This window comes from Budorcas taxicolor, chromosome 16 (assembly GCF_023091745.1).
Source record: "Budorcas taxicolor isolate Tak-1 chromosome 16, Takin1.1, whole genome shotgun sequence".
NCBI classification, from domain to species: Eukaryota; Metazoa; Chordata; class Mammalia; order Artiodactyla; family Bovidae; genus Budorcas; species Budorcas taxicolor.
The window spans coordinates 31,528,909-31,544,145 of NC_068925.1; the positions used below are offsets into that span (position 1 = coordinate 31,528,909).

Sequence of the window (15,237 nt, forward strand, 5' to 3'; positions counted from 1 at the left end):
ATGATGTACCTTTGTGTTTCCAGGTGTGGATTTGGTCAAAAGCCAAATTTATCAATAGGAAATTCCTAATGGAGGAACTTTACCAGCGTTTTCTTGATGGAGAAGACAGCCAGGTAGCCCAGGAAGATGACCCTTTCTGGGATCCTGTCGAAGTTGTTCACCTGGGCTCCGCTCACATCTGGCTCCAGTCCCTTGCCTACTGCATGAAGTACGAGGAACAAGTGGAATTTCTGAACTGTGACGGGCTGGAAGAGGCAGTGTTGCATATCCACATAAACCCCTGCTCCCCGACAGGACAGTGGGTATCTCCGCCACCCTCTTGTCTAGTTCTGGGTCACACAGAAAACTCACACCAAGACTGAGTTCTCCTGGAAGGGGAGAACTTGGTGCCCTGAAGAGGTCACTCCTGAGACAAACAAATGAGCTCGTTCATTCATAATTTGGCCTCATCATATCTGATTTTGCCAAGGCAGCCAAATCAGCTGACCTGTACTATTTAAAACCCCATGTCCAGCAGTCTTTGAGCAGCTCACACTGCCCTAGAGGACCAGAGGAATGAGAACACCCTGCAGAGGCAGGACTGTAGTAGGAGGAAACACGGACACGAGCCGAGATCTGGGTCGGTAGAGAAGCCAAGGGTGCCGCAGAACCTTCCACCCTCCCCCGCCCTTCCTGGCGCCTGTGAGGTCTGGGACCCACCACACACATTTGTTCTTTCCAGCGTTAGTCCTCAGCCCTGCTGACCAGGCCCAAGCGCCAGCAGCAGGAAGCTGATTTTGTAGCTCACCCTGCCTCCCTGGACAGGCTCTGTTAATTTCTTTGTTCCTTTTCTCAAGGAAGGAACGGCGGTATCTTTGTTTACTTATGTGGCCCCAATCTGAGCTGTTATCTGATCTTTGTGCTAACTCCACTGTATAGCCTTTACTGTCCCCTCGGGTTGTCTCTGGGGCTTCCCTGCTGGCTGATAGTAAAGAATCCACCTGCAGTGCAGGAGACATGGGTTTGATCCCTGGGTCAAGAAGACCCCCTGGAGAAGGGACCAGTATTCTTGCCTGGAGAATTCCATGGTCAGAGGAGACTGGCTGGCTACAGTCCACAGGGTCACATAGAGTCGGACACGACTGAGATACTTAACACACACACACAGGTTGTCTCCCTGTTTCCTCTCTCTGGGCCAAAGGCAGTTGAGAGAGTTTTTAGGAAAGCTCACACCTCTTAGCAATTCTAAGTAAAGAGGCCAGCAGGAGGCCTGGTCTGGTGCCAGTGTCCTCAGGGGCTAGCTGATGCAAACTTTTTGTCTTTCTGAAGAAGAAACAGTCAACAAATGAGCAACAAAACTGCCAAGTCTTGTGACTAAAAGACTAAGATGACCAGTGCCTCGCTGTCTTTATTGAACTCTAAGTAACTTCCTGGGCATTTTGCTACCCCAGGCTCCTAGGCTGCCTGATGGTTGTATTTCTCACTCTGAATTAGTAAAGTGGCATTATAGTTTACAGGTTTCAATCTCTGTGAGCTCAGTTGATGTGAGAGAAGTACCCTGTTGGAAAGCTGTCCAAACTGGTTTCTGAGCCTGTGGGCCTGGAGTTGACTGGACTGTGAAGGGTTCACAAGGAGAATGACACCTGGAGAGGCTGCCTGTGGCCAGCCAGCTGGCTTTCTCTAGGTGGCAGCCCCTCTGCCCACTGGGGAGCCTACCTAAATCTTCAGTGGCAGTCTGGCATCCACACCTGGGTGCATTTATTGCAAGAAGCTGTTATATTCCCGTCTCCTCTTTGAGAAAGTCCATATCTTGAAGTACAAGAGCAGAGTGGGCTCTTGTGATATGTCTCTTGAATGAATGAATTCTACAGCTGGTAATATTACCCATCCTTCCTTCAGAGAATTTTGCTGTCTCTCAGGGCTTTCCTGGTGGCTCAGATTGCAAAGAATCCACCTGCAATGATGCAAGAGACCCGGCTTCGATTCCTGGGTCAGGATCCCTGCAGAAGGGAATGGCTACTCACTCCAGTATTCTTGCCTGGAGAATTCCATGGACAGAGGAGCCTGCCCGGCTGCAGTCCATGGGGTCACAAAGAGTCCACCATGACTGAGTGACTGACACACACAAGGCATCTATGTAATCTTCACTGACATCAGTCTCACTTGCTTGGGCCCAGGTTAACCTGTGATCAATGTTTACCTCTTTTGTTTACAGAGCACGTGGTGAGGAAGATGTGGTTACTGACCCAGTGGACCTGCTGGGCAAGAGGATGGATTTCCAGATTCGCCTTGTGCAGTGCCTTGGCACCAAGTGGCTAAAGGAAGATGTGGAGAGGGGTGTTCAGATGGGGTACCAGCCTGCCCCACCGAGCTGCTGAATGTGAACCACCCGGCCTGTGTGCCCTGGTGGGAGGGAGCCTTTCCTCAAGTTTTAAGAATGAGTTGATTGTGACATTTGCTTAAGTTTTTCTGCTTGTTCAACTCCCAAATGACTATTTCCTCTTTCTGCTTAACAGAGGGAGAAGTTACATGTCCCTCCCGGTCACTATGTACAGGTCAACATGTACTGATTCTTCTAAGTAATTGAAGCCAAGAGTCAGGAATTTTAATTATCAGAAAGAACATCTAGTAAATCTGTGTTATCAAAGTAGGATGATTGGGATTATTTTCTTTTTTCAGTTAGAAACAAAAGGACTGTGTGTGACTATATGATAGAGGCACCAAATATGCTTAAACTAATTGGGCTAAAAGGATACTAAAAGATGAAACAATAAAGAAGCGAGATTTTGAAGGACAAAAACAAACCACAGTGGAAAATTAATAACTTTAGATTGTCTAAGTAGAAAGTATCACAATCCTTTTCTCTTTTTGTTAGACTTTTAGTAAGTATTATCTATGTAATGATGATATCTATGTTGAATAGCTGAGATGTTGGGGGTGGCAATCAGGAGAATCAATTGTAGGTCATCTTTTATCAACTAAATGGCAACCCACTCCCGTGTTTTTGCCTGCAAAAGCCCATTGACAGCAGAGCCTGGCAGGCTGCAATCGATGGGGTTGCAGAATTGGTCACAACTGAGCATGCACGCCTTATCAACTCAACAAAGCAGGCTACAACTCTTTGGCTTATCTGATAGTTTCCTTTAGAAATGTATCCCTTATGGTTTTGAGTTATGTTTTCTGTTCTTTTCTCAGGTACAGAATTTATGATCTTCCACACACCTTATATACCAAGCCTGTATGGAAAATTGTGAATCCCCAAATTGACGAGACTGTCCAATTTACAACCTTAAATGCATCTCAGGAGTTTCTGAATTATTTACAGACAAATGCTCTCATTGTTGATTTATGGGGTCTTCAAGGTACCATGCTTACCTCCCCTTTTGCATGGTGCATTCCTCCATCAGATATCATGTTGTATATCTCCCTGCAGAGGGAGGTGGTCAGGGTCTTGACAGCAGTGGCTGAGAGCTGTCTTCTCCTGAGCCTCTGGGTTTTAGTCCACAGTTGATTATGTGGTTTAAACCTCCTCACACAACACTGCGAGTGGAGGATGAGACATTTCTTTCCTTGATGGTATCTCCCTCACACTACAGAAGGCTGCGCTGAACTGAGCTGCTCTCGGCTGGACCTCATGGTTACAGGTGAAGGCCACATCCTGGTGGACACGAAGAAAATTTCCACTGTGATGGATACAGGTCAGGTGTGTTTATTTAAGTCACATTAAAAATAGATGTCACAGATGACTAAAAAAAAAAATCTCAGATAATAGTTGTTTGGGGATCAATATTCCCTCCCATTAAAAAGCCTCTTTCTTGATTTACTCCTGTGTATCTTGAGGGTCTTAAATCTTGGTTACCACCCACCCCTCACTGCACCCCGTCCAGTTTTCATAAGATAGGAACAACGGCCAGTCTCAAAGGATATGCAAATAATGCACCCAAGACTAACCCAACTTGTTTCTGTAGTCAAACCAGATACCAGAGCTTTATCTGAAGCTGCTCAAGTTAGAACAGGAGACGGAACTGCTCAGAAACATAAACAGAATCCTCAGAGAGGAAAATGTGCTTCTTAAAGAATCTATTGAGAGAACCAGTTCTAGTCAACAAGGTGAGAGGCCACTCAAATCTTATTTAGACTTTCTCTAAACTCCTACATTTGTGATGTATATTTTCTAAGAAATGAGCTTTTAAATGAGTTAATATCTTGTTTCAGTTTTTTAAAAAAAGCAGAACATTTTTTTCTTGTAAGATTTCTTTGGATGGATCCCAACTGGTACCTGATAAATGATGATGTAGTACAATGCCACCAAGATAATTAAATATATAAATATGTGGATAAATAGTTGTTGGTCAATCACTTAGTCATGTCCGACTCTTTGAGACCCAGTGGACTACAGCATGCCAGGCTTCCCTGTCCTTCACAACTCCCAGAGTTTGCTCAAATTCATGTCCATTGAGTTGTGATATCATCCGAGCATCTCATCCTCTGCCACCCACTTCTCCTCCTGCCCTCAGTCTTTCCCAGGATCAGAGTCTTTTCCAATGAGTCAGCTCTTCACATCAGGTGGACAAAGTACTGGGGCTTCAGCTTCAGCATTAGCCCTCCCAATGAATATTCAGGGTTGATTTCCTTTAGGATTGACTGGTTTGAGATGAACAAATAAACGTTCTCTTATCTTCCACCTTCAGCACATCAGCCTTCCAGTACCCGAAAGATCACTTGGATGACAGCACAAGGGCCAGCAGCCAGAGAGATTAATCAAATGTGCACCACCCAGCAAGCCAGCTATGACAGAGAATTTGCCAGAGCTCTTAAGGTGTTCTACCAAAGCATGAATGTGGCCAGAGGGCAGTTTCTCAAACTGGGACATTATAAACCTCCTGTGAGTACCCAGCACCCATGGAGCCAAAGGATTATCTTTCCATCAAATGTAGCTCTTGGCTAGAACGGCATTTCTGGAGGGGGGTGGGTGTGTGCTGCTGAAGAGCAGGCCAAGGCCGGGAACACTGAATCTGCTGCTTTCCGGCTCCTGCCCGTCTCTGCTCCCATTTTCCACTTTAGTGTACATCTGGTTGGTTCATCTGTGGCCCCTGCAGGATTGAGATTCCTGCACTTTACGACATATAGAATATCCCAGAAGTGCATGTTTGCTTTATTGTTATAAAACCAAAGAAATATAATTCATCACACTAAGATATTATAGGAGAAAAATCATGGTTACTTCAATAGATACCGAAAAAGCATGTGATAAAATTCAGCATCCTCCCACGATAAAAACTCTTAGTAAACTAGGAACAAAATGGACATTTCTTAATCTGATAAAGGCAGTCTTAAACACACAGGAAGCATAATCTTAATGGTAAATCATAGATGTCAGCTATCTTCACTTTTTTTTTGACATTGTACTTTAGGTTCTAGCCAGTGTAGCAAGGCCAGAAATAAAAGGTATAAAGATTGGAAAGGGGGATAAAAAGTAATAGTCATAATAGCAAACATTTATATAACACTTGGAGGCTTCCCAGGTGGCACTAATGGAAGAGAACCCGCCTACCAAGGCAGGTTAGATGTAAGAGACACGGGTTCCATCCTGGGGCAGGAAGATACCCTGGGGAAGGGAATGGCTACCCACTCCAGGATCTTGCCTGGGAAATCCCATGGACAGAGGAAACTTGAGGACTATAGTCCAGCGGGTTGCAGAGTTGGACACCACTTGGCAACTAAAAACAACGTAATACTTACTAAGTGTTTTTATATTTATTGAGTTCTCACAACCACCAGATGGGTGTGTATATGTGTTAGTCACTCAATTATGTCCAACTCTTTGGGACCCCATGGACTGTAGTCCACCAGGCTCTTCTGTCTATGAAATTCTCCAGGCAAGAATACTGGAGTGGGTTGCCAATCCCTTCTCCAGGGGACCTTCCTGACACAGGGATTGAACCCAGGTCTCCTGCATTGGCAGGCAAATTCTTTAGCACTGAGTCACCAGGGAAGCCCATAAATCAGTATAAAAACTTTAAAAATTGTTGCCATTTATCTAATAAAAGTCAAAGATTCACCTTCCCAGAAGCCTGCAATTCATCTCCTCTTCTCCACAGAGTAAACTGGTTCTGCAGAGAACTGCGCCCTCATGCCCTAAGGTAGAGGTTCTCGAAGTGTGGTTCTCACACTGTCAGCAGCTGCAGCATTATCTGGAACCTTGTTAGAAATGCAAATTCCAGGGTCTCCTCCCAGACCTGCTGAGTCAGAATTTCTGGGTGTGAGGCCCAGTCAACTGTGCTTTAATGAGCCCTCTAGATTATTATCAGAGAAGGCAACGGCACCCACTCCAGCACTCTTGCCTGGAAAATCCCATGGACAGAGGAGCCTGGCAGGCTGCAGTCCATGGGGTCGATGAGAGTTGGACACGACTGAGCGACTTCACTTTCACTTTTCACTTTCACGTATTGGAGAAGGAAATGGCACCCCGCTCCAGTGTTCTTGCCTGAAGAATCCCAGGGACAGTGGAGCATGATGAGCTGCCATCTATGGGGTCGCACAGAGTCGGACACGACTGAAGCGACTTAGCAGCAGCAGCAGCAGCAGCAGCAGCTAGATTATTCTGCCTTCGACTCAAGTTTGAACCACCTCTCATTACATACATGCTATGTATGTAATGAATTAATTTTCTCTTACCTATCTGGAATGGTCCTTGTTACAAACCATTCCTGAGAGAACTGGGAAGACAGTTTTTCAAGTCATTCTCTGTTCTGTGGTTCAGATGGTGGTCCAGGTGAAAAATCCTGTAGAAACCCACGCATATATGCATAAGATGGTATTTTAACCATTTTCTGTTATAGCTCCCCAAATAGGAACATCCTAATGCACGTCCACAGAAGATAAGTAAATTATGGCACAAGTGGCCAGAAAACAGGCAAAATATAGGGCTGTTTAGGGCTGCATTCTAGGTGGCAAGAAAATGATGATCGACTTAGGTTAGTGGTTGCTTCTGGGGATGGGGAAATGGGTATAACCAGGAGGAAATCAAGAGACAGAGTGTTTTCTTGAGCAAACGTGTTTAATTTGTACCTATGCATACATTTGGGGCACTCTTTTGGATGTATCAGTTCAGTTCAGTTCAGTTCATTTCAGTTGCTCAGTCGTGTCTGACTCTTTGCAACCCCATGGACTGCAGCACACCAGGCTTCCCTGTCCATCACCAACTCCTGGAGCTTGCTCAAACTCATGTCCATCGAGTCAGTGATGCCATCCAATCATCTTATCCTCTATCATCCCCTTCTCCTCCTGCCTTCAATCTTTCCCAGCATCAGGGTCTTTCCCAATGAGTCAGTTCTTCCCATCAGGTGGCCAAAGGATTGAAGCTGAAGCTTCAACATCAGTCTTGCCAATGAATAGTCAGGACTGATTTCCTTCAGGATTTACAGGTTGGATCTCCTTGCAATCCAAGGGACTCTCAAGAGTCTTCTCCAACACCACGGTTCAAAAGCATCAATTCTTCAGGGCTCAGCTCACAATAAAGAAAGGAAGAAAAACTACTGTGGTGAAAGACACTGAAAATAACGTAAAAAGTAAGCCACAACCTGGGGGAACCTATTTGTATTGTTGTTCAGTCACTCAGTTGTGTCCACCTCTTTGTGACCCCATGGACTGCAGCACACCAGGCTTCCCTGTCCTTCCCCATCTCCCAGAGTTTGCTTAAACTCATGTCTGTTGAGTCGGTGATGTTAGTATCCAGAATAAACAAACAACTACATATTTATTAAAATAAGAAAGACAACACGTTGCAAAACACATTGGAAAAAAAGGCCTAAGTCTTTGAGTAGGCATTTCACTAATCATCAGGGAAACAGAAACTAAAAGGAGATGCCATGACACACTACCTGCCCCCTGCCCATCTCTGTGAGCACCGTCACCTCCTCTACCATTGCTCACAGGCGCCCTGGCCCACAGGGCTATCTGCAGTCCCTTCTCCTATGGGGCAGGGGAACCATATCAGTCAAGCCTATTGATGGGAGAATCCCCACCCACATGGTCCTTTGCAAACTTCAGAACATCTACAGTATTATGCCAGTCCCAAATATTTGGATTCTCTCACCAATTTTCCCTGTTGACAATAAGCAATGGTTAGAACTGGACATGGAACAGACTGGTTCCAAACAGCAAAAGAAGTGCGTCAAGGCTGTATATTGTCACCCTGCTTATTTAACTTATATGCAGAGTACATCATGAGAAATGCTGGGCTAGAGGAAGCACAAGCTGGAATCAAGATTGCTGGAAGAAATATCAATAACCTCAGATATGCAGATGACACCACCCTTATGGCAGAAAGTGAAGAAGAACTAAAGAGCCTCTTGATGAAAATGAAAGAGGAGAGTGAAAAAGTTGGCTTAAAGCTCAACATTCAGAAAACAAACATCATGGCATCCAGTCCCATCACTTCATGGGAGACAGATGAGGGAACAGTGGAAACAGTGACTGACTTTATTTTTCTGGGCTCCAAAATCACTGCAGATGGTGACTGCAGCCATGAAATTAAAAGACACTTACTCCTTGGAAGGAAAATTATGACTAACTGAGACAGCATATTAAAAAGCAGAGACATTACTTTGCCAACAAAAGTCCATCTAGTCAAGGCTATGGTTTTTCCAGTGGTCATGTATGGATGTGAGAGTTGGACTATAAAGAAAACTGAGTGCCAAAGAATTGATGGTTTTGAACTGTGGCGTTGGAGAAGACTCTTGAGAGTCCCTTGGACTGCAAGGAGATCCATCCAGTCCATCCTAAAGGAGATCAGTCCTGGGTGTTCACTGGAAGGACTGATGTTGAAGCTGAAGTGCCAATCCTTTGGCCACCTGATGAGAAGAGCTGACTCGTTGGAAAAGACCCTGATGCTGGGAAAGATTGAGGGCTGGAGGAGAAGGGGACGACAGAGGATGAGATGGTTGGATGGCATCATCGACTCGCTGGACATGGGTTTGGGTGGACTCCGGGAATTGGTGATGGACAGGGAGGCCTGGCATGCTGCGGTTCATGGCGTCGGACACGACTGAGCGACTGAACTGAACTGAACTGAAAGGGTCATTTAGGCAGGCTACCTAAACTAGACCTGCTCCTAGGTGAATTGTTGCCTCTGGTAGCAGCTTTCAAATGCAGCTTTCCAGCTCAAAGAGAGACCTGACTGGGCACCCCCTCATGTACACGCACCATCCTTTTACTATAATGAAGTGAGTCTACTAAGACTGAAACTGATCAGGACACTTCAGGCCCTTTTGAGTACACATCCCATCCATGTTCCTGGCTTCTTGTTTGGAGAAAAAGACTTTCCTCTCCTAGACCTTCCCTGAGTTCCAAAGAGCAGATTCAAGCAATTACTAACTAGGGGAGCGAGGGAACACAGACACAAAGGAAAAACAAGCCCAGCAACATCTTTTCCATGATTGTCAGCTTAAAACAATGCGTTGACTTATGACCCCAAACTGTGGAGATAATGCTCTATCAAATGGCCCCAAGTGTGGGAGGAATCACACTGACTGAAACCACTCACCCTGGCCAGGCACCATAGTTACCATTTGTATGAGTTATTTTATGACAGGAGGTCCTGGTAAGGAACATGGAACTAATAAGCCACCACCAACTGGAATAGTTCAGGAAAGGTCAAAAGGTGACACCATGTGTCCAACCACCTCCCCAAATCCTTCTCACTGCCGTCCATCTTTGCTGAGCAATGTACGTACCACCAGGAAAGACTCTGAACCAGAATGATTGGCCAAAGACAACCCGGAAACTAAATCCCATCACCATAAAACCCACTGCAAGCCATGTGGCAGAGCAGTTCCCCTGGGTTCCCTTACCTTACTGCTCTCTGCCCAGGCACCCCTTCCCAATAAAATCTCTTGCTTTGTCAATACATGTGTCTCCTCTGACAATTCATTTGAGTATTAGACCAGAGTCCACTTTCTGGCCCTGGAAGAGGTTCCCCTTCCTGCAACACAAGCAGTCTTAAAATTAGTGACACTGGGTCAATTAAGAAGTGAATTCCTGAGCCATCATGAGGTAAATAACCATCATTGCTTTTGCTCTCTCTCCAAAAGAAGTTAAGGGATCACGAGACCATGGTATACTAGTTTGCTAGGACACACAGATCAATCACAATGACAGACTCAGGTTACAAGATGATGCTCAGAAGTCTGCAACTGAGGTCTTATAGGGGAGCTGAAATCACATACCACCCCCACCCCCTTTACTTTTGCTTTTAAAACCCTTGCACCCTGGCCAGCCAGTAGGATCGATTTGAGATGAGCCTAGGTCTCCCATCTTCAGAGTTGGCGCCTCCTCAACTAATACAAGCTTCTTTGCTCCAGACTCCACTATTTCAGTTTGTTTGGCTTCACTGTGCATTGGGCATATGAATTTGGGGTTTGACAACAATATCATTTTTTTTCTTTCATTTATTTTTAGGAAGATGATCAAATGCTTCGGCCATTTGTACACCAACAGTCACAAATGTTAAAGGACTTTGGGGACCTACTTGAATCCAGCTTGTGGAAACTGAAAAATGATGTTGCTCTTATAGTGAAACAGAAGAAAGAATGTTTATTGCATGCGGAATAGTGTTCAGTTCAGTCGCTCAGTCCTGTCCGACTCTTTGTGACCCCACAGACTGCAGCACTCCAGGCTTCCCTGTCAATCACCAACTCTTGGAGCTTGCTCAAACTCATGTCCATTGAGTCAGTGATGCCATCCAACCATCTCATTCTCTGTCGTCCCCTTCTCCTCATGCCTTCAATCTTTCCCAGAGGATACACCAACTGAAAACATTTGCGCTTTGAGTTGTCAAGATTATTTAATTAACTTGGCTATCGGAGCTGAATTGTGGACTCAACCTAGTCAACCCATTTCTCACTCACTCAACCTATTACACTGCTTTCAAGCAAAATTCCTTTTTATTTGATTTAAAATCATGTAAAAATGAATTCAGGCTGAAGGTGAGGTAGAAAATATGAGCAGTGAATGGTCAGCACTCTGAGCAAGAGGATCGACTGTCTGGAGCTGAATCCATGACTAATCAGTTCTACGGTTTGAAGCAAGCCATGTCCCTTCTCTAAGCCTCTTTCCTTATTTGTTCTTCTTTCAGTTAAAGACCCTCTTTCTTCTGTACAGTTTATACAGCTGCTGCTGCTGCTAAGTCGCTTCAGTCCGACTCTGTGCGACCCCAGGGACTGCAGCCCACCAGGCTCCCCCGTCCCTGGGATTCTCCAGGCAAGAACACTGGAGTGGGATGCCATTTCCTTCTCCAGTGCATGAAAGAGAAAAGAGACAGAGTTGCCTCCTAACATGAGTGAGATTCTTATCAGCTTCATACCTCTCACTGTATTGTAGAAATTCCATAAAGGAAATGGTTGTCCTCTTTACATGATGAATGTAATAGAACACTGATTTGTGTTTATGGTATGATTACAAAAGGAAAAGTCTTTGCCTTATTTTTAGGCTTCAGTGGAAAATGTAGTTAAATATAAAAAGTAAATTAGAGAAAAGTTTTGCTTAGGCAGTGAAACTCAGTAGAAATTTACCAGCTACATCTTTCAAACTAACCACAGGTATAGAACCAGGGAAAATGAATAACCCAGTTATTAGCAGGACACAGACCACTTGGGAAGCACATTTCTACCATTACTCAATTACACAGACATGTCCAAACACAAATCCACTGTTCAATTGACAATCCTTTATTATTAAACTTTAGGTAAGAGTCCAAAATCAGTCAGTGCAGATGGGTGAAAAACTAGGCTAAAACAGCAAAAACTGCAGTTTCATTTGGCAAAGGCCTACACTATGCAGAGAAATTCATGGGAAAGTGAGATCCCATTTGATACCATGACAAGGAAAACAGCAGCCACTATCTCACATGACCACCAGCCGGGGTGTGTCAGCAACACAGACAGAGCCACCATCCCATCCTCTGATCTGCCAGCTCACTTATAAAAAATGACCATGAATTCTTCAATGAAAAAGTCAGTCAAATGTTAAGTTTTCTCTCAAGAGCAATAAAATCACAAATATCAGCTAAGATTTGAAATTCAGGGTAAGCTAGTACAATTTCCTGCTTTAATGTATACATATTTTAGATTTGACAATCTTTTCCACATATAGTCAGATAGGTTTATAGAAGCATTTCAACATACCAAATTAAAAAGCTGTTAATTCATACATTTTATGACTTCAATTAATTATTCAAATGTTTAGACTTCAGTGCTGCTAATGACACTAAATTCAATGCCACGTTCATTGAGTCTGTCAATCAACTTTGTTCGGGAGAAAGCTGCTCCGGGCGTGAAGACTCCACCCCTGTAAGACAACAAGGTGAAAACAGTGCACCGTGCCCAGCTCCAGCCCCTTCCTCTGCTAGATGACCTGCTGGGCAGCCAGCTATCAAATCCATGCAAAACTTATAAAAATCCGATTCTTGATTTCATCATGGACTGTTTTTGGTTCCATTTCTAAAACCAGCCAAGTGAGCAAGTAGCTATTATTTAAGAGGAAACTAGTACCTAGCAAACCTGTCTAGACTGGTTCAGTGATAATGAGACTGTTTCCACAAACTGGTGTGTGTGTGTTGGAAGGGCCACATGGAGAGTTATCAACCCAAGTAGCAGTTGCTGTTTATAAAGTCAGCCCTAAGACTCAGGAAGATTAAACATACACATGCATGTGTGCTAAGTCGCTTCAGTTGTGTCCAACTCTTTGCGACCCCATGGACTGTAGCCTGCCAGGCTCCTCTGGGATTCTCTAGGCAAGAATACTGAAGTGGGTTGCCATGCCCTTCTTCAGGGGATCGTCTCTACCTAGGGATTGAACCCATGTCTCTGTCTCCTACACTGACAGGAGGGTTCTTTACTACTAGTGCCACCTGGGAAGCCTCTAAATACATACATGGACAGAATAAACTTAGGCAATCAATTATTAATGCAGCATAAACAGGACAAATAGGATGAAAAAGAAGTTTTTTTAACATTTAATGGCTACCATTCAGAAAATGCTAAATACTTTCAAAGGGTATACAAATATTTGAAGAAAATGTAATTAAGTTTCACTTTATATAATTTTTATGTTTATTATTTACTAGTTTCAGGTCATACCTGATTTGTTTCTAGGCCTGCAAGCCTATGCTTATTTGTAAAGCTGGCCTACTTTTAGGCTAACAGCTAAATCCTCCAGGAAGACAGTGTACTTAATAATGATCTAGCCAGGATGCCATGAATCACGGCTCTCCCTGGCAGCTGGGAATCATTCAGCCTGGATTAAGGGCTCCTGCCAATAACACTGAACTACGGGGACCTTTTTTTGAGTAGCTAACTTGGGATCTGAGTTATTTTTTGAAGGAACTGAAGCCAAATTACATGGCTCTCAACTTCTTTCTACTCTCATTTCTTTCTGCACTGTTCCTAGAAGTCAGTAAGGAACTTCCTTACGATTTTAAGTTCATCTCTCTCTTTGGATCAAAGATACTGTAAACCCAATACCTGAAAACTGAACTAAAATAAGCTAAAATATAACATAAATGGAAAAGATATCTTTAAATTGGAAGAAAACCAGACTCACGCTTTAGGAAGATCAGCGGCATCATTTAGAAGAGTCATGGCTGCCTGGACCATGGCTATGGGGGTAGTCACGTAGCCAGCTTCTGCAGAAAACAGGTGATCAAGAAAAAGAAAGTATCCATAAACTAGACGTTCAACAGCACCGAAAAATCAAATGGTAGATTTTATATCTTAGTGTACAGAAACTTCCTTAATACTCTGTTCATGAAATAACAAAAATAACAATTAACATGTATACAGTCCTTACTAAGTGTTAGGAACTGTATTAAGTGCTTTAAATCTATTAAACTCATTTAATCTTCTTAACAATCATACAAGGTTAGTACTATTTTATATCCATTTTACAGATGAGGAAACTGAGGCATAGAGAGGTTAAGCACCTCATTCACATTCACAGAGTCAGACAGTGGTTGAACCAGAATCACATGCGGGCAGCTAGCTCAAGCCAACACTCTTACCAATGATCTTAGATTTATTCATATCCTGTGCAATCTTTGCGACCCCTTAGACTGCAGCCCATTCAGCTCCTCTGTCCATGGGATTCTCCAGGCAAGACTACTGGAGTGGGTTGCCATTTCCTCCTCCAGGGGATCTTCCCGACGAAGGGATCAAACCCTGGTCTCCTGCATTGCAGGCAGATTCTTTACCATCTGAGCCACCAGGGAAGCCCAACTCATACACTAAACTGACCTTTATCAATCAAATACACTAAACTTCACTTTAAAAAACAGACTCAGTTTCTTAAAGGACAACTGAGTAACTCTCAAAGAAGTCAAACTTTAAGAAGTAACTTTAAAAGAAGTCTATAAACCAGTAGAACATTGGTGTTTATATTCATGTCAAATAAGAACACAGCTTATCCTAAAAACCCAAGTAGAAATTTTAAAAAAATGCAAGATGCAAAGATATCTTTGCTATTTGGCTTGATTAAAAACTGTACAACAGAGGCCCGTGATCTATTAGGAAGGATGGTAATGAAACGTAACTCACAGCGGGGCTGTCTCTGTATAGTTCTCTAAAATTTATAGTACTAGTTACTGAATGTTTTGGGGTGACAGTTTTTTAACAACCTATCAAAATTTTTACCCTCCCTGGAAAAACACACATGTGCACATATTTCACAAGCAATGTCAGGGTGATCACAGACTCCAAAGAAAGCTTGGACCACAGCCTTGATTATAATTATACTACTGTTATAAGTAAAAGGCTTTTAAGTGACCCTTGAGTATGAGAGTAGAACAGACAAATATCAATCAGCCCCTTGTCTTCTTATATTAAAAATTCCATTCAGAATTACTGAATCATACTGAAAGAAAAAAAAATCAGAGAGAGGTATACAACAATAAAACTGAATGATACCAATAATTCCAATCCTCCTTTTGACAGAATTATTTATCATTATTAACTTAAATAACTGTGTAAATTTATTTCTAAAACAAATTTTAAAAAGAAATTATGACTAGTACACCACGTTATAGCTTAAGACAATGTAAAACTCCCAAACGTTCTTAAGTCACATGTGAAATACCTGGTCCTTTCACCTGAGTACAAATTCTGATATTTGGTTTGTTCTTAACAGGGGAAACGCCTTGGCTGAATCCTTGACCAAAAAATGTCATAGTAAATGATGAAGCATCAATCTGAGGAATAGAAAGCA

The 15,237-nt window shown here is 43.3% G+C and overlaps 2 protein-coding genes across 2 annotated transcripts in view; one reads left to right on the top strand and one right to left on the bottom strand.

The window, feature by feature from the left end:
* LOC128061778 (kinesin-like protein KIF28P) overlaps positions 1–10,593 on the top strand; it is a 67,835-nt gene extending 57,242 nt beyond the window's left edge. The window contains exons 17-23 of the mRNA XM_052654146.1: positions 24–298; positions 2,195–2,329; positions 3,175–3,341; positions 3,576–3,682; positions 3,948–4,089; positions 4,671–4,864; positions 10,441–10,593. Coding sequence (XP_052510106.1) covers positions 24–298; positions 2,195–2,329; positions 3,175–3,341; positions 3,576–3,682; positions 3,948–4,089; positions 4,671–4,864; positions 10,441–10,593 — 1,173 coding nt within the window. The remainder of the gene's footprint in view (positions 1–23; positions 299–2,194; positions 2,330–3,174; positions 3,342–3,575; positions 3,683–3,947; positions 4,090–4,670; positions 4,865–10,440) is intronic.
* Positions 10,594–11,687: 1,094 nt separating this feature from the next.
* Positions 11,688–15,237, bottom strand: part of SCCPDH (saccharopine dehydrogenase (putative)) — a 29,148-nt gene continuing 25,598 nt past the window's right edge. Inside the window, exons 10-12 of the mRNA XM_052653867.1 lie at positions 15,109–15,220; positions 13,582–13,663; positions 11,688–12,327 (exon numbers count right to left, since the gene is read on the bottom strand). Coding sequence (XP_052509827.1) covers positions 12,222–12,327; positions 13,582–13,663; positions 15,109–15,220 — 300 coding nt within the window. The 3' untranslated portion in view covers positions 11,688–12,221. The remainder of the gene's footprint in view (positions 12,328–13,581; positions 13,664–15,108; positions 15,221–15,237) is intronic.